Source organism: Petaurus breviceps, unplaced genomic scaffold (genome assembly GCF_028583685.1).
Source record: "Petaurus breviceps papuanus isolate PSGF00001 unplaced genomic scaffold, PetGlider_PUasm1.0 220, whole genome shotgun sequence".
Taxonomy (NCBI): Eukaryota; Metazoa; Chordata; class Mammalia; order Diprotodontia; family Petauridae; genus Petaurus; species Petaurus breviceps.
Window position 1 is genome coordinate 20,533,180 of NW_027185876.1, and position 27,436 is coordinate 20,560,615.

The 27,436-nt window shown below is 40.2% G+C and overlaps 1 protein-coding gene across 1 annotated transcript in view; it reads right to left on the reverse strand.

Moving 5' to 3' along the window:
• CD247 (CD247 molecule) overlaps positions 1-18,005 on the reverse strand; it is a 92,467-nt gene extending 74,462 nt beyond the window's left edge. The window contains exon 1 of the mRNA XM_069094536.1: positions 17,829-18,005. Coding sequence (XP_068950637.1) covers positions 17,829-17,886 — 58 coding nt within the window. The 5' untranslated portion in view covers positions 17,887-18,005. The remainder of the gene's footprint in view (positions 1-17,828) is intronic.
• Between the last annotated feature and the right edge of the window lie 9,431 nt (positions 18,006-27,436).

Below are 27,436 nucleotides of genomic sequence, written 5' to 3' on the forward strand. Positions count from 1 at the left end.
CTCTCTCTCTCTCTCTCTCTCTCTCTCTCTCTCTCTCTCTCTCTTTTAGTCCCAAGCTACACAGGCAAATGGAGATACCTCTATGCCAATGGTGCTTGGCTCAGAACCCCTTTCTCTACCAGTGTGCATGACCGCCATTTCCTAACAGCAGAAAGAACCAGAAGAGTCTATTCCACCATTTTCCATACCCTCTGTCTACAAACCTTTCTCTATGAATATTCAGAAGGAAAAAAATGAAGTATGTAAGTTGTTGTTTTCCTCTAACCAAGTTGCCTTTGACTCCCCTTCTGTCACCACCAAGAAAAATCCCAGATTTCAGCTCAGGTCCCTGTTCAGAACAAAAACTGTCTCACCAGAAACTCACACAACTGAAAGTGAAAACAAACATAGATGTCCATTTTCCCTCTCACCCCAAGGTTGGCCCTAGATCTTATTTCTCAAATAGTTATTGACTCCAATTCAGAATCAAATGAGAGCAGAAGAACCGGATTCAAGTGCTGGCCATATGTATAACCTTGTGCAAGTCCCTTTTCTCTGAGCCTCAGTCTTCCATTCTGCAAATCGAGGATGGATTCAATGACTAATATAGTATAACAGAAAGGGCATTATATTTGTAGTCAGAGGAAGTGGACTTAAATCCTTCCTCTTCTACTCACTGCACCCTGGGCAAATCTTATCACTTCTTTCTGCCTCAATTTCTCATCTGATCAATATGAGCTCCTAGACCAGCTGACATCTCAGATCCCTGCAGGCTCTGACCTTCTGGGATTCTGACTTCTAATGATCTTTCTCATAAGTACATGAACAAATTGGAAGTCATCCTGTTTCAGCTGAACCCCGACGGCAGTGACCTGAAAGCCTGCCTTTTGTCCACCATTCCCTGCTGAGGAGGTTGTACTGAGGAATGGGTTTGGTTGTTGTTTGCTCCGTGGGGCAGAGATGTCAGGTGAAGGGCAGGAAAAGGGGTCTGTGCACATGTGAACAAAAGCTGCCTTACACCCACATTTGGCTGCATTGCTGCTCATGCTCATTTCGAGAGTAAGAATATGCTGGTGATGTTTCTCCGAAGGGCAACCCCTGGTGAAACTGGAATCCCAGGCAGTCTTATTTCTGGGTGAGACTCATTTACTCCATCTCCTGGGGGTGGGGAGAGGGCCTAGCTGAGCAATGATAAAAATCACTATATGTGCAAGTCTACTGACCGAGTTGTATGTTTTCAGGGGATGCTATCTCTAAGATGCCTAGAACAGAAAAGTACACCTCTGTGCCTTCTGTTGTGCCTCTGGATTGGGTTCTCCCTTCAGAGGTTCCTAGCTTGGACCTGGGTTCAGACAGATCTCAGATACTTGCTACGTGAACTATCTAAACCTGTTTCCTTCCTGATAAAATGGGGCTAATAACAGCATCTTTTCACAAAGTTGTTGCAAAATCCAAATGAGTTAACATACAAAGTATTCTGCAAGTCTTAAAACCTTGTATCAATGTAGAAGCCAGGTAGGTGGTATGGTGGGTAAGAGTCAAACCCACCTCACACACTTACTAGATATGAGATCCTAGGTAAGTCACTGGGAACTATATAACAATAATACTAACCATGAGCCTCCTTACACCAGAAAGAGGAAACAGAAACCTTAATCATCATCAAGAGACGGCAGGGTGGGAGGATATTCTAAGTCCTGCGTTGATTTTGACTCTAGGAAAGTCATTTAATACCTCTAGGTTTTCGTTTCTCTGGTTGTAAAATAAAGAGATTGAGCTAAATAACCATAACTAGGGTGAGGCCCCTAGAGTCATATGCTTGGGCACTAAAATTTCAAAGGTGCAAAAATTTAATATAAATTTGTTGTTGTTCAGTCATTTTAGACTCTTCATGACCCCATTTGAGGTTTTCTTGGCAAAGATACTGGAGTGGTTTGTGATTTCCTTCCCCAGTTCATTTTACAGATGAGGAAACTGAGGCAAACAGGATGAAGTGACTTACCCAGGGCCTCATAGCTAGTAAGTGTCTGAAACCAGATTTGAACTGAGGAAAATAAGTTTTCCTGACTCTAGTCCTGGCACTCCACTGCACCATATACCTGCCTTACAGTATTTAATATAAATACTCTGACAAAAAAGAAACAACAGAGCTTGCTCCCCACACCAGAGATTATGCCCTAGAGCAGGAGTTCTTAACCTGGGGTCATGGAATTTTAGAACAAAATAACTGTATTTCAATGTAATTAGTTTTCTTTTTTTAATGCTATGTATTTTATTGTATATGCAGCTAGGTGGCTCAGTGGATATGATATGGCTTAGCATTGCTGGGAACCCAGAAATGTCAGCGTACAGGGTGGCATCCACCTGGAATGAATTCACACACTAAAACTGTCTTCCAGAAAAGTGGCAAGGTTTATTGTAAAGTCAATAGTGCAGATGAGATTCTTAGGGAATCTGCAACTTAATGGGGGTGAGACTGAAGCTTATATACAAAAAGGACAGTGAAAGGATCTGGATGGGAGTAAAGAGTGTTGGGTATATGCAAGTAGTCTGGGGTGGACTCGAGCATGGTGAAAGGATGTCAAGTAAGCTAATTAGGTGATCTAGTTGGGTTAGGGTAGGCCAGTTGCCTTGGGCAGAGGTGCCACTGATCTGGGATACTGAAATGCATGGGAAAATTTAGCAACTAGGTTCATTTCAAAGATATGGTCTTTTTCCTTCGGGTCCAGGTCCTATCACCCCATCAGATAGAGTCAGGAAGATTCATCTTTCTAAGTTAAAATCTTGCCTCAGATACTTACTAGGGTCACTACTGTGACCCTGGGCAAGTCACTTCACCCTGTTTACCTCAGTTTCCTCATCTATAAAATGAACTAGAAAAGGAAATGGCAAACTACTCCAAGATCTTTGCCAAGAAAACCCAAAATGGGATCACAAAGAGCCAGCCATGAGTGAAAAGACTGAACAACAATAACAAATTTTATTGTGTGCATTAAAAAATTTATTTCTGAGGAGTCAATATGTTTCACCAGACTGCTAAAGCAGTCCATGACACAAAAAGGCTAAGAATCTCTGCCCTCAAGGAACTTTTACCCTGGGATCCTGCTCTTTTGATTGGTTACTTTCCAAATATTTTCTGAGAAATACCCCAGTCACCATGCTTCACTTCATTCTCTACTTTCCAACTACCTCCTCCACAGTCTTGCCAATAACCTTTGCTTCCCTTCCCTTCTCCCTCCAGTTCTGGAAGCATGATCATCAAATGACCTCTGCCATTGTTCCTGGATGGGACACATCAGTCTCCTTTACTATGTCCTCATTCATTATCTCTGGCTACCACTTCTCTATATGTGCTGTATCCTTCTTAGAAGGTAAGTTTCTTGAGGGTAGACTACAACTGTTTCTTTTGTATTTACAGAATATCTCCAGTGCTTACTTAGCAAAGTTCTCGGAACTTAAATAATCACTTAACCAATGTTTTTTCACTCATTCATGTGACTTAGCATCTAGTTAGGAAGAAAATTAGTTAAAATGAGAAGCTGCCAGAAGTACCCATCTGTGAGTCATTGTGGCAACTAATTCCCCTTATTACTCAAGTGAGTTTGTCTAAATTATTTCTTGTATTATTTTCACATCATGAATTACAAGGTTGATCTCCTGCTGCTTGCCCCAGGCACCCAAATTGCTAGTTAAGACAATGAGGCTAAATGACCTCTGAGGTCCCTTGTAGCTCTGAAATGCTACAGTTCTTTGAATAGATAAATTTAAACATCATTGAAACAACTCGAAAGGGAACTGTCCCCTTGTTGGGGAAGTTGGGGAGATTTATTTTGTGGAAACAGGTTTGAATCTTTGATTCTGCAAGGAATTTATATCCTGGTAATCAAAGGAACTTTATCACCCCTATGAATCAGTGGTCCCTTTTTTAAAAATGGGGATGTTAGAACCTACTCAGGTTGTTGGAAGGTTTCATGTCAATGGATAAGGCTCTCTCTTCTCTTTTGTTGTGGTTGACTAAGGGCAAAATATGATTTCTGGTCTTTGCCTTCTTATTTATCTTACATTGCCTATCACTGAATATTCTTTAGATTATCTGTCTTAAGTACCTTGGGTAGGTCAGGGAGTCAAGGATGATGATAAAGAATAAAGAACTGGGTTTAGAAATCAGCTTTCGACAGTGAACTTGTCTGTTCCTTCTTGTCCCCATATGCTCCAAAAGTGTACGTATATACACTCCTGGTACTATTCCCTACCCCAGAACCCCTACCCACTTAAACTATTTTCTTTCTTCAACATCCTACTCGTTTACCACCTTCTCCAGGAAGACTTCTTTAATCACCCCCAATCCACTCTGAAGCCTTTTTTTACTACCCCAATCTAACTGAACTATATAACCGACTGTATATAACTAACTATATAAATGAACTGTTATGTAGTCTGGACAATAGAATTCCATTGTATATGGTGATATCAGTTGTAATAGGCCAGGCCTGGCTTAGAGTCAGTCTGGTTTCTCAGCTTGGAGACTAAGGCAAAATGGGTCACTGATGGTACATTTAATAGTTAACAGAAAGTTTACTTAGATATAGCATGGCAAGGATACTCAACAAGATTGTGGCCTTGACACATTGAATGAGGCTTTCTGCTAACTGTGTTACCTGTGATGGTCTGAGGGTCAGAAACCTGAGGAACAGCTGGAGTTTCTCCTGTCCCTGGTCTTTTTGTAATTAAGCAACCAGAAAACTCCCCAAGTCTTAGTCACCTGAGCCAATTAAGCCTTAAGGAACATATTTCAATGTCTCTTAAAGAAAAACTAGCCCAGCCTAGGCTGCCTGGCCTGCCAGCCACGGGGCCTTAGGAAAGTCAACCAAACCCATGTGTCAGAACCCTTGAAAATATTGCTCCTGTCCCAGAAGATAAACAAATTCTTTGGGAATAGAGATTTTTTTTAAATGGAATTAGCCTGGAGGTAAAAGAATTTGGGGATGGTTTCAGGTGGCACTGGATGGCAGCCAATTTAAATTGGATGGGGCCTCCAAGAAACTCAGAGCAGATAGCTAGTTGTCTGGGAATGTGGCAGATAAGACAGAAAGATAATTTATTAAGCACTTCTTTTATGTACTGGTCACTGTGCTATGTGCTAGAGAAACATACAAGAGCAGAAGAAATAGTCTTGCTCTTAAGAAGCTTAAATTCTAAAACAAGAAGATAGCATATAAAGAGGTTCTCGGGGTGGGGGGGAGAGCAAGTGGGACAGTGAGTAAGAATGCTGGCCCTGGAGTTGGGAGACCCGGGATTGGTTCCGGCCTCAGATACTTAGCACCCACACAAAATAACTTTGAGCAAGTTATTTAACCCCAACTGCTTAAAAAAAAAAAAAAAGAGGTTCTGGAAAGCTGGGGAAAGAAAAGTCACCTAGCTAGTAAAACTGAAGAGCTGAGATTTGAATGCAGATCCCCTGACTTCAAATTCAGCACTTTTCCTAGTGTAAGACATTATAGTCAGCTCTATAAAATAAATTTTTCCTACAACTCCCTCCCCCATGATGCCCTAAAAATTTGTCATGCTGACCCTAAAGATGTGATCTTCTGCCAAAACTCAGATTAATAAAGGGTTTCCCAAAAGTCTTAGTGCAGTTTTAAGTTACTAAAGCTTAAAAAGTAGCAGATTTGCCTCACTTAAAAAAACAAAAACAAATAATGTACCTATTCTCTAAGTTAAGAAACCTTTAAAAACACAAATTTAAAAACAAGATGAATTAAGTGGGGGAGGGAAGATTTAGATTATAAAAAGATCCACTCATGTTCAAAATAATTTGCTGCAAGATTCTTTAAATTGCAAGCTTCTAGATGCATTTAAAATGTGATTTGCTTCATTCCAAACTCCTCCAAGAATGGATTTACTGTATAAAGTGAATTTTACCTTGCATATCAGTGGCATGTTCCAGCTCAGACTCAGTCCAAGCTATTTGGCTTATCACCCTAATTTTCATGCCGACTTTTTCATTTTAGAGACTTTTTAACTGGGGTGAGACATTAAATCATCGCTGGAAACATTATGTATAAAATGGAGGCAAGGCAAGGTGGAAGCTAATGTACAGTGATGGGTGAACAAGCCCTGTTTGTGTGTAGTGTAATGCATTGCTATGGGAGGAAGAGAACCAAAAGGTAGAAGAGAAGTGTACAGGGAGCTGTGTGTATTATTCAAGCACTGGACAAGATGACCTCTGAAGGGAGAATCTAGCTAGTTGACTTTGAGATTCTGGAAAGGCTGATCAACAAAGGACCACAGCTGCTAGAGCCTACTACTCCATGAAACCAGCCTCCCCAAAAAAATCTTGGATGAGGATTTTCCTGTAGGAAAGCTACTTTAGCTATCAGACCAGGCATAAAAATTAGCACAGGCCCACAAACCAAAAAGTTGACCAAAATCAGTTTGAGATCTTGAAGAAATCCATCTATAGATAAGCTGAGACATTGATAAAAACCAACACTGTGCCATATGGCACCAGTAGTACCTACCTTTGGTTTCCGGCATTTCTGGCCACCAAATTTGCCTTGTCTGTAACATTGGCCCAGTCAACATGATTGATTTGAATGAACCGTTTGCTCGCCTGTTTGCGAGGATAAAGGGTTAATGATCAGAGTAATAAATATGGACTGACTGCTGAGCTTTAGGCCAGATTGTTGAAATGACTAGAACATCTAAACAATCAGATTACAAATGTGGCAGTGTAGTTTTAGCAACCTTCTAAATGACCAGGTTGTATCATCTACAGAAATTCAACATATTAGTTTGCAATTGATTGTTCAGATGACTGAACATTAAGTGGATTTTTTTTACCATCTTAGTACAGTGACAAAGAATCATAGTCGTGATCACTGGGGACAATCATTGAACATTTTATAGTCTGGTCATATTTTTTTTAACCAGTAAGTAAATTTAGGATTGGTTTGTTTGGCCATTCTATGAATCTGACCTAACCTTATCTATGCTAGTGGCTCACTCACCATGAGAGATGACATATGGAACTTCAACTGCTAGTTCTGAGAATTACCATTTTCCATTTCCCCCCCTCACTAGTAACCTATGAACCAGATGAACAACAAGCCAGGGAAATTCCCATCAACTTGTAACTCAGCTCTTCAGGTTCCATAGATGCCCAAGCTCAGTAAGTTTTTTCTCCATTCTCTTCTCCACAGAAGGGAATTTGTTGGGATCTGCTAAATAATATGGCACAACTCATTTGCGTGAGACCAAGCAGAGTTCATCCTCATTCCCCAAAGAACATGAGAACACATACATACACACTCACACAATGACCATGAGCCATAGAATGATCTGAGTAGCTCTACAATTAAATGTGGTTTAAGGAAAAGACAGGGTTTCTAGGAAGTTTCCAGTGGACTCAGTCTTTCTCTTCCTCTGGCCCCTGTAGCAGGACTAACACCCATTGCTAAATCTAACAACATCACTGGCTCCAGAATCTTCAGGACTTGCCCCCTTCCTTTCATTTCTCCCTGTCTCTTGACAAATTCCCTGTGATCACTTCTCATTTGGGCAACAGAGCTGCTATTTTAATGGGGGAAGGGTTCCCAAAGCCTATACCCCATCAGTCACATATGGTGGATCACGGTTCACATTTCTCAGAAACAGGAATATGTTATCTAATAGATACAGTCAATCCTCAATTATCCACACTAGTGGAGGGAAATAGTGTTCTATTTAATCTTCAAATGTTAGGTGGATAACCGAAAAATCAGTGGAGTAGATTTGACTACTGTGTTCCCAAGCAAAATTTGTCAAGATTTTTTGTTACCTTATGAATTCTTTCTAATGCCTCTTTCCAATGGAAACCACCCTTAACACTGATTGATTTTCAACTGTGTTCTATACATGGTTAGTTTTTCTTTATGGCATTAAGTTTCTTTTCATGGCATTATTTGGCTGAAGCTACATTAAAATGGCTTTGCATCTGCTGAACACGCACCAGCAATTGGTCCTGTGACTGGAATTGGCTCAAAGCAGACCAGGCACTTAGCTTGGGTGGGTGGTACAGAAGAGCTAATCTGGGATTAAAATTAGGTCAATTGAGGGTTTATCTATTTCAGTCCTAACATTTGTTATTTAAAAAATAATTCTTCCTTTCCACAATGTGGGGAGAAGGAGAGCAGAAAAGGGTCTTTTATGTCTAGGTATACTTGGTTTTATGAAAGCCTGTAATGCTGTCCAAACTTACAAAACATACCAATTAGGGGGTTATTATTCTTTGCTTTACAGAGCAATTTATGAAAATGTTCCCTAGTGCATTTAAAATGTGAACTAATTTGCAAAAGTGTGATTTACATGAGAATCTTAATTAACAAGGGGTGTGTGCACATGCATATAAGTGACAAACTCCAGAATGAGCAAAACCTCACAGAAATACCTCATTAAAATACGCAGATTTTGTAAAGGACCTATGACCCCATTGGTATGCATGTTCCTTCCAACAATTCATATCCCAGCCTATCCATATTTGTTCATCCTGGATGACTCCTGTCCAGGTCCTCCCATAAATTTACAACAGTGGGTCCTTCTCATTGTTCTGGGAAATTTACTTGTGTATTTTTGGCTGCTATGTAAATAGATAGTACAATGGATAGGCCACTGGGTCTGGAGTCAGGAAGATCTGAGTTTAAATCCAGCCCCAGACACTAGCCATGTGATTCTGGGAAGGTCATTTAATTTTTGTCTCAGTTTCTTCAACTGTAAAATGGGTATCATATTACCGTTTACCTCCCAGGGTGGTTGTGAGGATCAGATGGGATAATATTTGTAAAGCACTTAGCCCAGTGTCTGGTACATAGTAGATGCTTAATAAATGCTTGTTTTCTTCTTTCTATGGTTGGTTCTTTGGTTAAGCCAAAATATTTTTATATTAGATATAAAACATGAGCGCTATTTGGGGCATTAAAAAGTTAAGTGACATAGCCAGGCCTTGGAGGCCTACTCTCTACCCATAGGTAACATTTTCTCTTAGACTTAGACAAGTAATTCTTCAAGACTGTAAGTTTCAGTAAAAGTTGTTCTGCCTTATAAAAAGCTAACAACATTAATGAAATCTCAAGTCTGGTAGAAAAAAATCATATGCACATACACACATGCAAACACATACACACACATATCTCTTATATGTCATACATGCACATGCGCACACCTCATATGTGTTACATATATACATACATATATATATAGTGTATGTGTGTGTGTAGTCATTTGATGAGTACATTTGTCTTTTACCCTAAAATATGGCTATGGGATAAAGTGATTGAATTCCATTTGATCTAATCAATTCAATCAGTTTTATTAAGCACCCACTATTTAGGTGGATTTCACTGGGATCCAGTTAATGTGTAATTATTGTTGCTTCCCCCCTCCCTTCACTGAATTAGCAGACTGACCAAATCAAATATTTGTCTTAGCACTTTATAGATGCTACCTTTGTCCCTACCTAACTGATGAGGAATTTAGGTTCATTGCTAATCGTTTGCTAATTTATAATCAACTCATAGACAGAGGTATCTCCAAACAAATTCACATAGGGTTCTCTTGGACTTTCTTTCATCTGATCTAAAATGGAAGTAGCATTGTGACATTTTTTATCTTTTTTTTAAGCGCTTACATTGAAAACCTCATTTACTAGAACCGTGGCAAAAACTCCAAAGAACAGTCATTTTTTGTAACATTTCAATTAAACATCAACAATGAAATATAGTATCATGGGATTCAGCTCTAACGGGAACCTTAAAGGTCATCTAGTCTAAATCTATCATTGTTGTTGTTGAGTCACATTTCATTTTTCATGACCCTGAGAACCATACTGTCCAAGGGGTTTTCTTGGCAAAGATTCCATTTCCTTTTCTAGTTCATTTTACAGATGCAGAAACTGAGGCAAACAGGGTTAAATGACTCGCCCAGGGTCACAGAGCTAGTAAGTATCTGAAGCCAGATGTGATTTCAGGAAGATGAGTCTTCCTAAGTCCAGGCCCAGCACTCTCTCCACTGCACTAGCTAGCTGTCTCCTCCAAACCCATCACTAGAGATGAGCAAACTGAGATTGACAGAAAGGTGTTAATTTCCTCAACATCACAGAGTAATGGAAAGGACTGAATGGAGGACTTGGCGGAAAAGGACTTCAGTTTTGTCCTGCTTTTGTAATTTAACTAACTAGGATTTTTTTTGGTTGGGGGGGGGTTGTATATATATAATATATATAATTATATATATTATAATAATAATATATGATAAATATTATAAATAAAAATATATAAATCCCTTGCCCTCCAGGGGCCTCAGTGTTGTCCTCTGTAAAATGAGGGGGCAGTTAGATAATCTTTAAAGTCCCTTTCACAGCTAACATTCTGTGATTCTGTAATTTTACGTAAGACTAACGCCAAACTTACTGGTCTGCAGCAAATAGCAGAGCCCAGATTCAAAGCCTAGGACCCTAGCTTCAAACCCAGGATTCATTCCACTGGACCATAATCAGAGGGAGGAGTTACATTAAGTGAAAATATCTGGCAAAGAATTAATCATCTCTAACTTCTCAAACAGGAAGCCATGTTTGCCGAGGCAAGTCCTTTATAAAAAAACCTGATTCAGAAATCAACCATCATAAATTACTTTATACACTGATGAATAAAAACCTAGCCAAGGGCCCGTTTGACTGAGTGCAGCGAAGAAGCAGATATATATTCTATTTTTCCTTTTTCTCTTCTTTTCTTTTCTTTGAATTTAAGAATTAAGTGCCCAATTGCACAATTATTAGCTAAGGACATAATGTGTAAAGCAAATGTAGGCAATGGCTACTGACAGCATTGTGGCAACCTTGACCACTTCCTATATTAGTCTGCTCCATATTGTCAGGTCTGTCTCATGCACTTCAATGACCTACCTCCCCCCCTCCCTCCACCTCCTCCACCCCAACTTTTACTCCTTGGTTATCACAATAAATATCTACTTACTGTAGCACAGGATGTGATCCCACCACCATGCCCACAGTCTGGGGGGGGAGAGGGGTTTTCAATGGTTCCAAGGTTTGTCCTAAGACAGCGTCCCTGTATATAGCCCTAGACTCCAGAGGTCCTCTAGTCCAGCTCCCCAACAAAAGCATGAAATCCTCTACATCTGTGATAAGTAGTCTTCTTGACTCCATTGAACACTTCCAGGGATGGGGAACTCCTTTCTTCATGAGGAAGCTCATTTCATTTTCAAGAGCTCTAATTATTGAGCTGAAATCTGTCTTGTTGTCATTTCTACCCCATGCCTTATACTCTAGTCTGGAGGAAATCATCCAAACACTAATTCATAGGGCTAGAATGTGCCTGGTACTCAGTAGACACCTCAAAAATGCTTGTTCCTTTCTCCTTCCCTTCTTGGTAATGGACTAGAGGTACAAAATGAGCAGGGGTAAGAGACTGACAACAATATATATGTGAACCATAGACAACTCCAGAGGGAGATTTAACCCTTACTTGCTGTTGTTCATCCTTCGTTTTCAAAGAGGACCAATGACATCACAGGGTGACCTCTGGATTCATGTGTGAATTAGATTTAAGTGAGGCAGAGCTGCACAAAGGGATCAGTGTCACTCTCCCTTTCAGTCATCTAAGTCTAGTGGTGAGGCAAAAGTTAAGATGACTGGCGATGGCCCAGGATGCAGGGGATGACCTTGGTGTCTTCAATGTCTGACCAACCTCTAAGCACTCCACAGGTCTTTTTTCAGTTACTTTCATGGCTGTTGGAACAAATTATCCTCATCTGCCTGTTCCACCACGGAAAGTTTTCAGAAGCTTGGAGTAGACATCCCCTAACTCATCTACATGTTTGAAGCCTGGTTTAGCCCATCTGCTGAGACGGTTTCCTGGGGTGTAGCCATTCTGCCAGGGGAATTCTTCACATGCTTGGGATAGACACTCTGCTAACTCACTGATGAGTTTGCAGCCCACCAGTCACCCTTGCCCTGGTTTAGGCTGTCTGCCCAGGAGGTTTAACGGAGTGTAGACACTATACATGTTACCGCTTCTTGGAGCCACAGGTGAGAGGTGAGCTCCAGAGAGACACCAAAGGTGGATGAACAGCCCTGAAAAGGGCTTAGCAAGCCTTCATACCAGAGGTGCTAGAATTCTTTGAATACTCCATATTCCTTACTTCGTAAGGAAAAAGGCCTAAGAAAGAATTACCATTTCTGATGCCCAAGTGACCTGGTAATATGCTTGATTTTCAGGATGAGACATACATTTTTGGTCAATGCCAGTGTACTGATTTGTTTTTCTTGACTATACTTATTATAAGGGAGAACTGGGGGAAAAAAGAGTGGGGGACATAGGAGGAGGTGGGGGTGGGGGTGGGATTGAGTGGTGTGGAAGAACTCACTTTATCTGGCCTAAATATATAGGAAATAGCCCGGCTGACTCCATGGTTACCTTGTGGATTTTTATTTTAAGTACATTTAGGGCATATTCTCCCTATGCCAATCGTTTGGGGGCCAACCTAGTTAACCAGACCTGGTAGCCATGAATTATTTCGACCTGATCAATTCATCACCATCCTCTACTAAGGCATGGCAGCACTGAAATTTACATTTGTTCCAGGGACATCCATTCAAGTCATGAATCCTTCAAGAATTGAAGTTTTCCTCTTCAATATTTTTCCCCAATTTTTTTTTTCAGAATACTCCTGCCTTTTATTTAACTAACAATGGCCTGCCTTTATAGGGTGCTTTGAAGTTTATAAAAGCCCTTTCCTTTCTGATAAAATAACTCAATCTTCAGTCCTCAGAGGAGTAGAAAAATTTTCCCAAAATCATACAGCAAATTAGAGACAGACTTAGGGCTAGAATTCAGATCTTTCAACTGCCTATATCAAACACAAATTTGAGCTAGGTTGCTGCCTGTACACTCCTTCCCTTCTCCTTCCGTGAAGGGTTTCACATATTTATTACTATACCAACCATTAAACCATGAAAACCTTTTTTTGTTTTCTATACTAACAATTTAGCTGCCCTTAATGATTTTTAAAAGTTTTCCACTGGTCTACATGAAAGTATTATAATGAGAAAGGCAGAAGTAAAAAATGTTCTTGTTTTTTCCATGATAGTCTAGGTCAAGTTGAAGAATATGCTGGACACCCTTTCCTCCATTTTAATTACTTAAGTAACTGTAAATTTCTCCTCATTAGTAGCCCTCTTGCTTCACACGGGATGGAATGAGTGAGATCCTTTGTTTTGTAGTATTTGACCTGTCATTTTAACTGCTTAATATTTTAGGAAATATTGTACAGCATCCTTCTGTTCTCCAGAGGAAAAGGCCCGATAGAAATAAAAAATCCAGTCCAATGGAAAAATAAAATCAGTCCATAAGGACTATTTTAACCATATGGTCATTTAATAAGTATACTTTTCTTTTAGGCCTTGGCTGAATGAGATGGCTGTATTCAACTTAGCGCAATTTTAAAAAACTTTTGTTTAGCCTCTGCTATGAAAGTGGGATCAGTGGAACTCAGCTTCCCTAACTTTCAGTGTGACTTTCTTTTAAAAATTTACTAAGTTAACTGACTGACCAAATTGAGAGAACTAACTAGTTGTTTTAGCACTGTATAAATGTAGCCTTTGGTCCTAGTTGACCAAAGAAATTTCAGTTCAGTCACTGACAGTTGTTTTCCAATTTATAATTAACTCATAGACCCAAGAGAAGAGAAGATCTCGAAAGGAGATCTCCAGGCTACTCTAGAGCCACAAAGGGTTTTCTCAGACTATGTTTCAACTAAAATGCAAGTCATACCATGAAATGTATCTTTAAAAAATACATTTTAAATTATGAACTTAATTATCAACAAGCACAAAAATTCAAACACACAAAATAAAAAAGGATTGTATATGAAATGGTGAACTTCGGTTATGTACATTTGCTTTAAAACAGAACATAATGAGTTTAAGAAGGTAGTAATAAAACTTCCATTGTTTCTACGGCCCTTTGTGAATTTCTCCCCCCCCCCCCACTTTACTGATACTTTTTTTTAATACTTGAGCTCTTTTAACATAGTTTTTCAATGCACATGCAGAATACAAACATTGTCTTTTAAAGTAATCAAGCTCATCATTATTTAATCAGGCAAAAGCTCCACAAAATTATAAGGGCTTTGGAGGGAACCGCAACAGCAAATCCAAGAAAACTTTTGCCCTGTCCTAAGAAATTCATGGACCAAGAAATCTGAGAAGTGCTGGATAACAAGGAGTGATTGGCTCTTGTATATCAGCAAAACAAGAATTTTTAGGGACATAAATGAACTAACATGAAAGATTTCATTCTTACACCATTTGCAAGAATATACCCCTTATACTCAAACATGTCTCCCAACTCAGTGGGATACAAGTTGCTTATACTAGGAACATTGTATAGCAGTTGCTTTTAAGTTTATATTGAAAGAGTTTTTCTTAGAGACCCAGTTACGGGTTACACATACACTCTTACCTATGCACAGATTTCCCCCTGTGTATGCATTAAATTTCAAGACTGTGCAATACTGATCATTGACAACTAGATGGATTTTTCTATAAAATATTCTTTGAATCAATTCTATGTAATAGTCCTAGGACACTGAATTTATTCAAATATATTTTTTCCCCGGAGGACACTTCCCTACAAAACAAAGAATAATAAGATACTTATGTGTATTATTATGGGATGAGCCAGATCTTAAAGCCCATGAGGGAATATCCCCATTTGGGGGTCAGGATAGAGGTGTTAATATTGAACTCCTAAACTTGTGACTAATTTCTACACTAGTACACTAAAAATGTGTACTAATAAATCTCCAGTGAGGATAAAGCATTATTGGATGAACTAAATCACTCATTACTTGCTTTATGATATAATTGGGTGCCAATGGGCAAACACAAACTGTGGGTAGTCATCTCCCTGTCCTGCAAGTCTCCTGTATATAGGCCCAGGTTTGGATAATCTCCTGAAGGTAACTATAATGCCAGATCACTTGGTTTCATTCACAAAGGTGGTAGATCCCTGCCTGTTGGCCCTTGGGGTTGTCTATGGGACATAGGGAATATTCTCAGTCTCTTGCCCTAATTCCCCATCATGGTAAAAAGGGAGCATCCTTGGGACATGGATGGGAAGTATCAACAAGGATACAAAAACAGAACTGATCGTTGCAGTGTGAATATGTACATGATTTCAAATGCTTCTCAACTTAAGCTTTGGTATCTTCCGGCAAAGTCAATAACAGGGTAACAGTTATTACTGGAGTTTTTTTTTAATTGCTTATTTGTTTGTTTGCTTTGTAGAATGACCTATATATTGTTGCTTTAGAAATAAAGGTTAAGGTGGTGGTAATGCTGTAAAAATCACATGCTGTAAAAAGGGAAGATAAATATAATTTTAAAAAAATATTATAGGTAAGAGAAAAAAAGGCTTCCATTCAAATTCTACCTTATGGCCACTTCATAGGACCACAGTCTTAGAATCAGAAGGGACTGTACAGTTAATTAGCTCAATGATCTTATTCTATAGGTAAGAAAACTGAGTACCCTTGAGGTGAAGTAGCCTGTCCAATGTCCCACTGGTAGTAAATGGTCAAATCAGGATTTGAACACAAGTCATCTGACTCCAGATCCAGGGCTCTTTCTGCAATATTAAATTGCCACCTCAGCAAAGACATTGTACAGACTTGGCCTCTAGGGCCAAAGCCACTCTACTTTTTTTCTTCTACAACAAATTTGGAGTGTCTATCCATATTTAACGACGAGACCTTCCATCAGGGCCTGGGCAGTGATGGCAGACATTTGAAAAAAAGTCCTTTTGCCAACAGCCTTGAGTTAAATCATTTTCATTTGGGCAGCTACAGATGTCAGTCAGATGTTGAAATAATAGGATTGAAGAAAAGTTGACCAGCTAGTCCACTGGCTTTCTGTTTTGTCTGCAAGGAACAAAGGGCCCAGCTCCCTATACTGCCTTTCCTTATTATCTTGGGTTTACTATCCCGCCACCGCTAGCTAATGGTAAAATGGCCTACCTTTCCTTTCCACCTTCTGGCTTCTCCAGTGGTTCTGCTCCCTAGATCTTTGTCTACAAACATTACAGTTTGGGATCATAGCTAAGTTTCACTTTGGTTTGAGGTAGGGTTTTTTGGTTGTTGTTTTGCCCTGGGTGGGGGTGGTAGAGGAAAGGTACAAACCAGGCATAGTTACAGTATGTCATGGGTAATATCTATATCATTCGATTAGTTTAGTCTTAGATTCCCTCCCACCATAATCCCCATATGCCAATTGATTGATTGTCTCCAGCCTCTAAATTCAACACATTTCTACTGTTTGCTTGGGCATCATGGAGCTTCCATAAGTCACTTCAATCCAATATATTGTTTTCACAAGAAGATGCACTTGAGTTTCACTTACGGGCAAACAGCTATATAATGTGACTCATTCACAAGGACAATGTTAAGCAGGAAAAGCTTGTGTTCTTACAGAAAATGTCATGGCGCCCAATTTCCCATAACCTTGCTCCAAAGAAATGAAGAGAGTGTGTGCTCCTGATAGAGGTATAGGAGCTGTTGTTCTCTTAATCGCTCAAACTTTCTTTCTCATCTCCTGGAGCCTTGAGTGTGTAGAGTTGAATATCTGACTATGTAAAGTGGTGGCAAATGAGATATGGAGAGAGGTCTATATCTGTTGAAAGACAGTTTCCATGTCCAACTCCTTTCTTCATCTCTTTAAATTCAAACCAGGCTCGTCCCACCCTCGGTGAAAATTAAAATCCTATATTTGTAAGGTGTTCAATACCAGAGCTTACCTATTCACTTTCTTCCCTGTGCCCTGTGCTAGAAGATAGGACAAAATTAAATAATCCTGAAGTGAACATTCAAACAAGGTCACTTGATGGTTATTGTCATTTTGAGTATCTCTAGAATAGGCCAGCACCAATAATAGTCAGCCTCAGCATCCTTTTGCCTTTACATTTCCTCACTGTCCCCTATCCTCTTCCCCCCTATTTTCCCCCCACCCCTCTTAAGCCTAGAGAGTTACATGACAGCTGTTGGGTGTATCATGGGCCTGCTTGCAGGCCTCTCTCTAAGCCATGGATCTGCAGGGCCAACTATGACAAAGCTCTTTGAAAGTCTGGTCTTTTCATAAATACTTTATAATAGCATGCAAAATGAGGGCCAGGTCTGGCTGACTCTGAGGACTCAGGAAAAACTGGCTACAAATGAAAGACCTTTCCCAACACAACACTATTGCCCCTCGACTCCAGCTCTTTCTCTTGGCTCACCTAACATTCATCGTTCATCCTGAGATAGACATCCTGGAAGCTTGAGAATACTTTTTAGTTTGCGAAGAAGAAAAGGTCCAAACAGGAGTGGTAGCAAGTGGAAGGCCCAAATCTAAAGGCGGGACGTGCCTCATAAAACATGACTCAGATGACAGTTTTTGGTTGAGGTCTGCCTTATAGCATACCCTCCTCCCCAAAGATGCCGGCAACTGCTTCAGTTGCCCTTATATCTTGACTCTCACCTCATTTTCCCCTAAAGGCTTTTCTTTATGCCTAGAAAAAAAAATCTTTATCTAGGAGAGTTAGGGGATGTGGGAAAGTTATATCTTTGAGTGGCTAGCTCTAAAACAATGCTCAACTTTCTTGTAATGGCATAACACAGGTAGGATCCCATCCTGTCTCCCCCATTGCCGCTCCCCTTCTCTGATGCCAGGAGGATGGTAATTTGATGGAGAGACCCATTTCTTTCCCCCTTCTCCAATGGATTTCTAAAAGAGTCCCCCCTGCTATCTGAAAACCTGGCCTTACCTGTAATTGGGACCCGTGCCTGCAGGATGGCGGCGATAACAATCCCCTTCCACTTCATCTCTTTCTTTCCCCCAGGATGGTGCTGGGGGGGACAGGAGGCCAATTGGCAGCCGGGTCTGGGACGATGAAGAGAAAAGCTACCACTGCAGGCTTTGTTCTTCTGACTGCCTCCTCAGGAAGTGTGAGGACTAGAAGATCTTTCAGAAAGCATTTGCCAACAGGGAGGCTGCATGACACACACTCCCCCTTTCGGTTCACAATGAGGAAGCTTCAGAGGTTTGAGGTTTTGGGGTATGTGTGTGTATGTGTGTGTATGTGTGTGTGTGTGTGTGTGTGTGTGCTTTTTCTCTCATCTCAGGATTGATCTTTCATTTTCTTTTTTTCAATAGGGGTGTTAGAAATGGCTAATTGCCCACCCCATGCTCCAGGGATCAGGTAAGTTTGGTTCCTGGACAGACATGACCCAGCTGCTTGCTAGAACTAAGAGCTGCCTCCTCCCTGGCCCCTTTTCTTGCACCTCCTAATTTCAGTGCCCATCTGACTGACAGAAGCTGCTGTGTGGCTAGTAACCAACTGACATCAATGAATCAGATTTTATATTTTGCAGAGTACATTTTGAAGAAAGGAGCTGGCCACTTCGAGATTAGTTTTAGAGACACTATTCCTACTTCACCCATTCCCAATCATGTTCACCAACCATATCCACATCTTCCAACATGATGGAAGGAATGTTGGTGACAGATCTGATCCACCCCAGCTCTCTGCCCTCGACTTCTAGCTTAGATCTGGAGAAATGTCCCAATATTCTGATACTGAACAGAGGCGGGATAACCCTAAGTTTCATCAATAATTGTGAGAATTGAGTTTCAGCAGGACAGGAGAGTGTTTCATAGCCTTGTACATTCGGCAAGATTAGTCTTGACTTGGTATTGGAAAGGAAGGTCAGCTTTCATTGAATATACATTTCTAGACCCAGCCTGGGTCACTTTTCACACTATATAATATTAGTAGCTCATTTAGAGGCACTCTTGAAAATTATTCTGGAGGCAGAAAGCAAGGTGAATTTAGATTTGAAGGATCTGGTTTCATATCCTGACTCCATTAATGTCACCTGTATTAGCTTAGTCTGATCACTGAATCTCTTTGGGAATCAGTTCTTCATCTATAAAATAAGTGTTGAAATAGATGATTTCTAGATGGTAGACACAGGTTCCAATTATAGATAAAGACATCCAGTCCTGTGGCATATAGTCTATTGTTTTTTTTTCTCCAGTAGAATATTAGCTCTTTGAAGTCAGGAACTTGTGTTTTGTTTTGTTTTTGTCTTCATAGCCCTAATACCTAACCCAGGAACTTGCCCATAAAAAGTGCTTAATAATATAATTGTTGGATTGTACTGGATAAGATTGGATTAGATTGAAGTTGGGTCATAACATGCCTACAGAATTGACCTGTTCTCCACAGAATCTTTGGGACTGAGAAAGACTGAAGGATGGTTTGACCAGGACTATGATGGCCTTGAGAATATCGCAAGTTAAATAGCTTGTGGAATCACCACTATTAACTACATACTGCTTAGCAAGGGTGACAGCAGCTAAGTTTCAGACTAGAGGTCAAGGGATATGTAACTTACATAGAAGATGGTAATGCCTTCCTGTGTCATTTACATGTCTAGATTAATTTCTTGTTAATCAAATTAACATGGTTAAGGCCTTGGCACTGGCATGGATGGTGTCTCCTTGGTATGTAATAAACTTGACCTTTGGTATTTTGGTATTTTATCTTGGTATTTTAACACAACTTTAAGGATCACTGATTGAGTTATACCTAATAACATCCTTGAGCTATGGCTGAAGTTCAGTGACCTTGGAATTAGCAGAGGTAGAGAGCTGTAGAGATGCAAAGAGAAACATAGATTTAAAAAGCCATAGAGGGAGATTCTGGTCTTCTGGAAGCAAGCCAATGTAGCCTTTCCAGGGAACTTAGTCCATCAGGGAATCACATTACGGCAGCAGAAGAGAGAACTTCTAATCTCTGGGATAGTAGCAAATGGAAACCATGGTGGAACAAAGAAGAGAAGCCAGGACCAACGAGGAGCTATAGGACCTAAATTGGCATTGGTACGGCAGTAGCGGTTGAGTGATAGAGGAGTTCTTGGACAAGCAGTAAAACAATTGGACTGAGCCTCTTGGACATTGAGAAGGAGTTCCCAGACAAAGCAGGAGCCACAGCTAAGGAACAATGAGGAACATGTGTGAACTTAGAAAGGTATAGGTAGGGGTAAGCCACCTTTCTATAAATCCTGAGTTGCTTCACGTTTGAAAGGAACCCCAACAAGGGTAATATTATAAGACTAGAAGATTATATAAGTTCTAAGGATGGTGAGACTCAATAGAAGGAAGGGTTGCTTGACTCTTTAACAATCCTCAATGGTTGTCTTTCTTGGAGGGACCTCAACAAATACAATGCTTAAGTCTGGAGGTGACTCTATAGGTCCCTGAGAAGGTAGAGTTTATCCAAGGGAGAAGTATTAACTGTCTAGAGCCTCCTCAGGCTTTCCCTTTCTAGGGAGGCATCAACTCTAGGGTAGCACTCTAAGTTTTGAAGATTGTGTAGATCTCTGGGAGAGGTGGAGGTCCACCAGAGAGGGAAGGAAATTTCTCTGGACTGTTTATAAATTAATTGTGAGTTATTTAAATTTTCCGTCAGGTAAAATTAAAGCCTATTCTATATTTGGTATGCTGTTAGCCCGACTGCATGGGAGCTGAAAGTTTTTTTTCCTGTCTGTGGAGATCAAAGAATGAGCCCAAATCTAATGTTCCCAGGGAAACCTTGGATTGGGTCATAAACCAAAGGGAGAATATGATTACTGAGAAGCCCCCAAGGTTGAATTAAGATTATAATACTCAAAGCTTTTGGTTCTAGACTATGGGTTACACTCAGAAATTGGTACCAAATGGAGAAAAGCATGTCACTGTTGTTATTTTGAGGCTCAAGTGTTTCTCCTTTAACACAATGTCACTCTTCAAATGGGTTGGGCCTGTGGAATTATCCCAACTATCTATAAGTGAACAGAAAGTGGTCTTCCCTCATAATCATACAAAATTGTGAAAGTTGAATCCATAGCTAGACTGAAGAGAACCTCAAAGCCTTACACACTACAAAAGGACTAAAATTTATATACTACTGCAACTGGGGTTTGAACCTAGGAGCAGCTCCTCAGATAGGGCTGTCTGATTTCATCAGTCAACCAGTCTTTCATCCCAGAGACTTCAAGCTGTCTGTACCAAAACACTCAGAAAAAGCTGTGTCCCTAGTACTCACACACACACACACATACACACCTTAAAGAGCTAGAAGGGACTTGACCAAGATGCAGAATCTCTGACTTCCTTCAAAGCTCACCTCATGTGCCATCTCACACAGGAAGACGTTAGAACTTGCTCCTTCCTCCTCAAAGCGTCATACACACATCTGTTTACATGTTGTGCCCCTGCCTCCCCATCCTGCCTCTGACAAGCATTTGCTGGGTGACTCGGCACCACACTTAACCTCTCTGTCCTCTGGACTGGTGGTGTCCAATTCACATAGAAATAGCAACTGCTAAACCATTCATAAGGATTCCTGCAGTTACATAGTGACTTAGAAACCCACGTCATTATCATGATCTATGTCCTATTGTACTCTTATTTATTCTTTTCATTGTTTCTCAACTACATTCTAATCCAGCCAGGGCCACGAATGATCTGCTGGCTGGGTGTCTGCCGCCTAGAGCACAAGCAGCTCTGGAAGGTGATGGATTGCCCAGACCTAAGGTGATAGAGGAGATGTCCTGATCCAAGAATTCCCTTTATCAAGTCCAATCCCTATCCCTAATCTCCCCAAGGTAAATTCCCTGAGGATAAGATTAATCAGTGGGACAGACCGAGCACCCTGTTCTCTTCAGTCAGGAGACCAGTCTCATGCTCACCTCCTCTTCCCCTCCCACCCCACCCCCCAACACCAGAGAATGATCCAGGGAAACACCAAGTTTCCTGTGGCTTTCAGAGGGCTGACTATCTCTACTCCTAGTACCACCCTTTTTGTGAGTAGCAGTTGCCCCTTATTCTAAGATTGTGGTGTGTAGATTTACACATTTAGACTAGTATGGCTTGTGGTTCCCCTAACTCAGTCCTAGCTTTGGCTCTCTAGTTGGATAAGTATTATAGGACCCGTGATCAATTTTGTTGCTTGCTTATTAGCAGTCAAAAAGCAAACCAGGCTCAAGGGCAATCCAATGTGCCAATATAGACTTCCCAAGATTTCCATTTCTCCATCTTGCCTCTCTCGGTCTAATTCCTTTATGAAAAGGCCTGTATCCCAGCCTAGCCCTGCCTCCACAGCCCTTTATCTATTTCTGACATTGCCCTGGTAACTGAAATTTTAGGGGCACAGCCTCACCTTCCTTCTATGCCCTTGGAAGAGCTGTGTATCAGTATAACCCTTTTGGAAAGCAATTTGGAATTATGCAAATAAAATGACAGAAACGCTCATGTCCTTTGACCCAGAAATTCTTTTTCCTAATCCTTTACCCCCAAGGAGATGATCAATAAGAAGAAAGTCCTCATATACACCAAAATATTTATGGCAGCCCTTTTTGTGGTGGTAAAGAATTCAAGCACAGCAGATGCCCATCAGTTAGGGGATGGCAAAACAAACTATGGTACGTGAATGTAATGGAATATTCCTGTGAATTATTCCTCATAGGAATTCCTAGACTATGAAGGCATTCATAAGAAACAATGAATATAATGAATGCAGAGAAGCATAAGGAGATATACATGATATGGTGCTGAAGGAAGTAAGCACAACTAAGCAAACAATACACAGAAGGACCACAACAATGTAGGTGGAAAGAGAAACCAGAAAGTGCTATACACAGGTATGAGGGACAAAGAGGTGAGTTTGGCTGAATCATAAAGTGTGGCAAGAAAATATATAATGAGGCTAGAAAGATAGAGTGGGGCCAGGTTGTGAAGGGCTTGAAAAGCTAGACAGAGAAGAAAAAAAAAAACTTGACAGAGGTCTTTCTGTTTTATCCTAGAGGCAATTAGAGAGCCACCAGAATTTACTGAGTAGAAGAATAACCTAGTCAGATGCACAATGTAAAAACAACAGTCTAGTGAGATGGACTAGTATGAATGAGATAGAGAAGCAGTGGGATCCTGAACTAAGTAGACGGTAACTAGGCATTTACTAAGAAAGGAAGTGACCTAGTCAGATGGGCACTTAGGGAAAATTGCTTTAGCAACTGTTTAGAGGATGCATGTAATGGGGCCATTACAGATAGACATATTTAAAGGAGAAGGCAAAGACTACTCCCTTGTGGTGGGGAGAGTTGAGTATAATGCTGAGGTCATGAACCTGGGAGACTAGAAGAATGATAATGCTTTGAAGGATAATAGGGAATTAGGAGAGAGGTGGGGACATGAGCTTTATACATGTTGGGTCTGAGATGACTCTGTGTCCTGAAGTTTAAAATGTCCAATTGCAGTTGCTGATGAGGGGACTGAAGCTCAAAAGAAAGGTTGGGACCAGATATATAGATTTGTAAATCATCTACTTAGAGATAATAATTAAACCCATAGGAGTTGGTGAGGTCACCAAGAGCATATAGAGGGATAAGAGTGTCCAAGACAGAACCTTTGGGGGCTCACACCATTATTGGGTATAACTTGGAGGAAGATTGTACAAAGGAGCCTGAGGACAGGTTAGATATGTGGAAGAACCAGGAGAAAACAATGTCATGAAAACCTGGAAAGGAAAGGGCAAACAGGAGTAGAAGGTGACTAGCAGTGTCAAATGCAGCAGAGAGGTCAAGAAGGATGAGGCCTCAGAAAAGACCCTAAAATTTGGCAATTAAGAAAACTGTTACCTTTAGAGATAGTAGTTTCAGTTTACTGATGAGGTTGGAAGTCAGCTTGTAAAGGTATGAGGAGTGAGAGGGAGAACTGGAGGAGATAAGTATAGATAGTTTTTTTTCTAGGAGTTTGGCTGAGAAAAGAAAGAAATTTAGGATGCTAGCTTGAGGGGATGGTAGGTTTTGGTGAAGTTTTTGCTGTTGTTTCGGTTTGTTTTTAGAATAGGGAAGATTTATATATATTTATTGCTTTTTTTGTTTGTTTGTTTGGTTTTTTTGCTTTTTGGAAGGCAATTGGGGTTAAGCGATTTGCCCAAAGTCACACAGCTAGTAATTGTGTCAAGTGTCTGAGGCCACATTTGAACTCACGTCCTCCTGACTCCATGGCCAGAGCTCTATTCACTGTGCCACCTAGCCACCCCGATTAATATATGTTTGAAAACTGTAGGAAAGCAATCTGTAGATAGGGAGAAATTGAGGATGGGGGGTAACTGAGGGGTCACAGAAGAGTATGGGATTTGCTGACGTGTTGGACTTGGCAAGGACAAGGGCTGCCTCTTCATCAGAGACTGGAGGAAAGGGAAAGGAGGAGCACTAATGTCAAGGGGCTTTGAATGACCTCAAATGTCTTACAAAGTAGTTGAGCAGAAAAAGGGAGAAATGTACATGGCTTAAGGAGAGAAGAGAAAGTTTTCAATATTGTAGTTTCTGTGATGAGTAAGAGAGGGTATCTATTAGAGAGCGGTATATGGACTGCATTGTTGCAGTGAGGCCCCAGTTCACGTTACATAACAGAAATGCGTTGGGTACTCAGTCAGTATGTTTATATAACTGCCTCCAGGTGTTTAGAAGAACATGAGCAGGATCAGAGCAGGCAGATGATGGGAGTAATCCAACGGTGGGGTTTAGCAAGAGATGAGTGGCAACTGGACAAGGGAGTAAAGGATACAAGGACAGCGTACAGTGTGGAGTTGAATTACTTAACTATCGGGTCAAGATTGGAAAATGAGGACGCTTAAATCAGAACAGGGGTAATGGCCTATAAAAGTACTGAGGGGAGGTCTTGATGAGGGTTAAGACTAGTTTTAGATGGGGAGAGGTAGAATGTCAGGAAGTTATGGTCAGATGCAGGACTGTCCAAGTTTCTGATCAAGGAAGTAGAGCACTTGTTAGTGATGGTGAGATCAAGGGTGGGACTGGTGGGTACACTACACATTTATGTCATCCAATTTCAACTGGACCCTCATTATATCAAGGCAATCCTTTTATTCCTCCTTAATAGATTCTCCATCATAACTGATTTCAGAGAGATATCTGACAAAGTCTTTCATGCCATCCTTATAGACAAAATGAAGAAGTGTGGGTTACATGATTACCTTAATTTGTGGGTAAACAGCTGTCCCCACAAATAATGAATAGAATGAGTCCTGGAAGGCTCTAATAATATGTCTTAAGGCTCTGTTTTGGATCCTGTTTGACATTTATATCAATGATTGCGAGGGAAACCTATTGTAAGATGCAATCAATATGTCTTCCACTGCCCTTTAATAGAGAAACAGCAGCCCACTAAATGGAATGAGGAGGTGTGGCTGGTGTCCTGACCTCAAGCTCAGAAGGGGAGCTAACAAACACTAGGAAGTTAAGTGTCTGAGGCTGCTGGGATCAATAACACCCTACCTTTCATCACTGTGTTGTTCACATATTACTTTGAACGGGGTCCTGATTTAGCCTGATTCCCACTTAGGTGTTCCTTGCTGCTGACTGTTTAAGTCTCTGCTATTGAATTGGCTGGCCTCCTGCTCTGTCATTAGTTAGACCCTGGTTGATCTCTAGTGATTTAGGCCTGTAACCCTGCACTTACATGTCTCAGGTCAAGATCCTTTGAGAGGTTCCCTAGAACACACTGAGGTCTTCCCCTCAGGTCCCTATAATAGAGGAGTAAACGGCCTCCCTGCCAGGTGGGATCAAACATAACAGGACACAGGATCCACAAAGATCTTTATAGGCTTAAATAATGATGGAAAAAAGTGAACAAGCCTTATTAAATACCTATGACATGCCAGGAATGGTCCTCAGTTCTATACAAATATTACCTCATATATCCTCACCCCTGGGAGTTAGATGCTATTATTATCTCTATTTTTACAGATGTAGAAACTGAGGCAGACTGAGGGTAGATGACTTGTCCAGGGTCACACAGCTAGTAAGTGTCTGAGGTCACATTTGAACTCAGGTCTTCCTGATCCAAGCCTGGGGCCCTATCTATTACACCACCTGGCTGCCTAAGTCCACTAAAAATCCTCTAGATATTTGTCAGACAAACTGTTGCCTAACCATCTCTCTCCATTATTGTACCTTTGAAGTTGATTTTTTAAATCCTGGTGTAAGACTTTATATTTATCCTTATTAAATTTAATCAAACCATATACCAGAATAAGCTCGAAATGGGATATATGACCTGAAAATAATAATTTTTTCTCATTTAAAAAAATGAGAAAATAATTGGATCAGGTATCTTTCACATCTATAGAGGTAAACACATCTAAATACACAAAAATTTAATTACATGAAATTGATAAGCTTTTGCATAAACAAAATCAGTGCTGTTAGAAGAAGAAAAGAAGTAACTGAGGAAAAAAAATCTTTGCATGTAATATTTTTCATAAGGATCTGATACCCAAGGTATATTGTATTAACCCAGAAATAAAAAAAATAGAGTCATTCCCCAATGGATAAGTGGTCAAAGGATAGGAAGTAATCAAAAGAATTGCAAACTATTAATAACAAAATGAAAGATTACTCCAAATCACCAATAAGCAAAGAAATTAACTCAAAACATATCTGAGGGTTCACCTTACACTAAGAAAATTGGCAAAGGTAACAAAGATGGAAATAGTTTTGGAGAGGGTAGCAGAAAGACTAGCAGACTTTCATGTTCACTGATTGTATTTCTATAAATTGCTTCAACCATCTGTAAAGCAATTTGGAATTGTGCAACAACAAAATTTCCCCAAGATCAGCAAATGAATAAATGCATGAATAAACATTTTAAGTACTAGGTTCCAGGTACTATGCTGAGAACAGAGGATACAAATACAAAAAGATAGTCCCGGACTTCGGGGAGTTTACATTTTACCACATATTGTGGTACTAAAGAATTGAAAATAAGATAGATACCTACAGGTAGGGGAATGGCTCAATAAATTGTGGCCCATGAGTATAATGCTCAGAAAAGTGTGGGAAAACTTCTATGAACTGATATAAAGTAAAGTAGAACCAGGAAAACAATATACCTGAGTAAAACAATGTAAAAATACAACAAAACAAAAATGAAATCTCTTTCACACTATAATGACTGAGCTTGGCCCTCAAAATGACAAAATATACCTCTCAAATCTCTTTGCAAAGATGGTCTATAGGTGTGGAATATTACATATGCTGACACTGCATTAATTCAACATGGTTGATATTGGTTTTGCTAAGCTGCTTTTTTTTCTTTTATTATTCTTTGTCACTAGGGCTAGTTCACTGGATAGGAGAGGGATATATTCAGAAATGAAGGTGATATAAAAATAAAATATTTTCAGCAAAACCTAGAAAAACTTACATGAATTGATGCAAAGTGAAATGAGCAGAACCAGGAGATCATTGCACACAGTAAAAGCAATGTTATACAGTGATCAATTGTGAAGGATTTAGCTATTCTCAG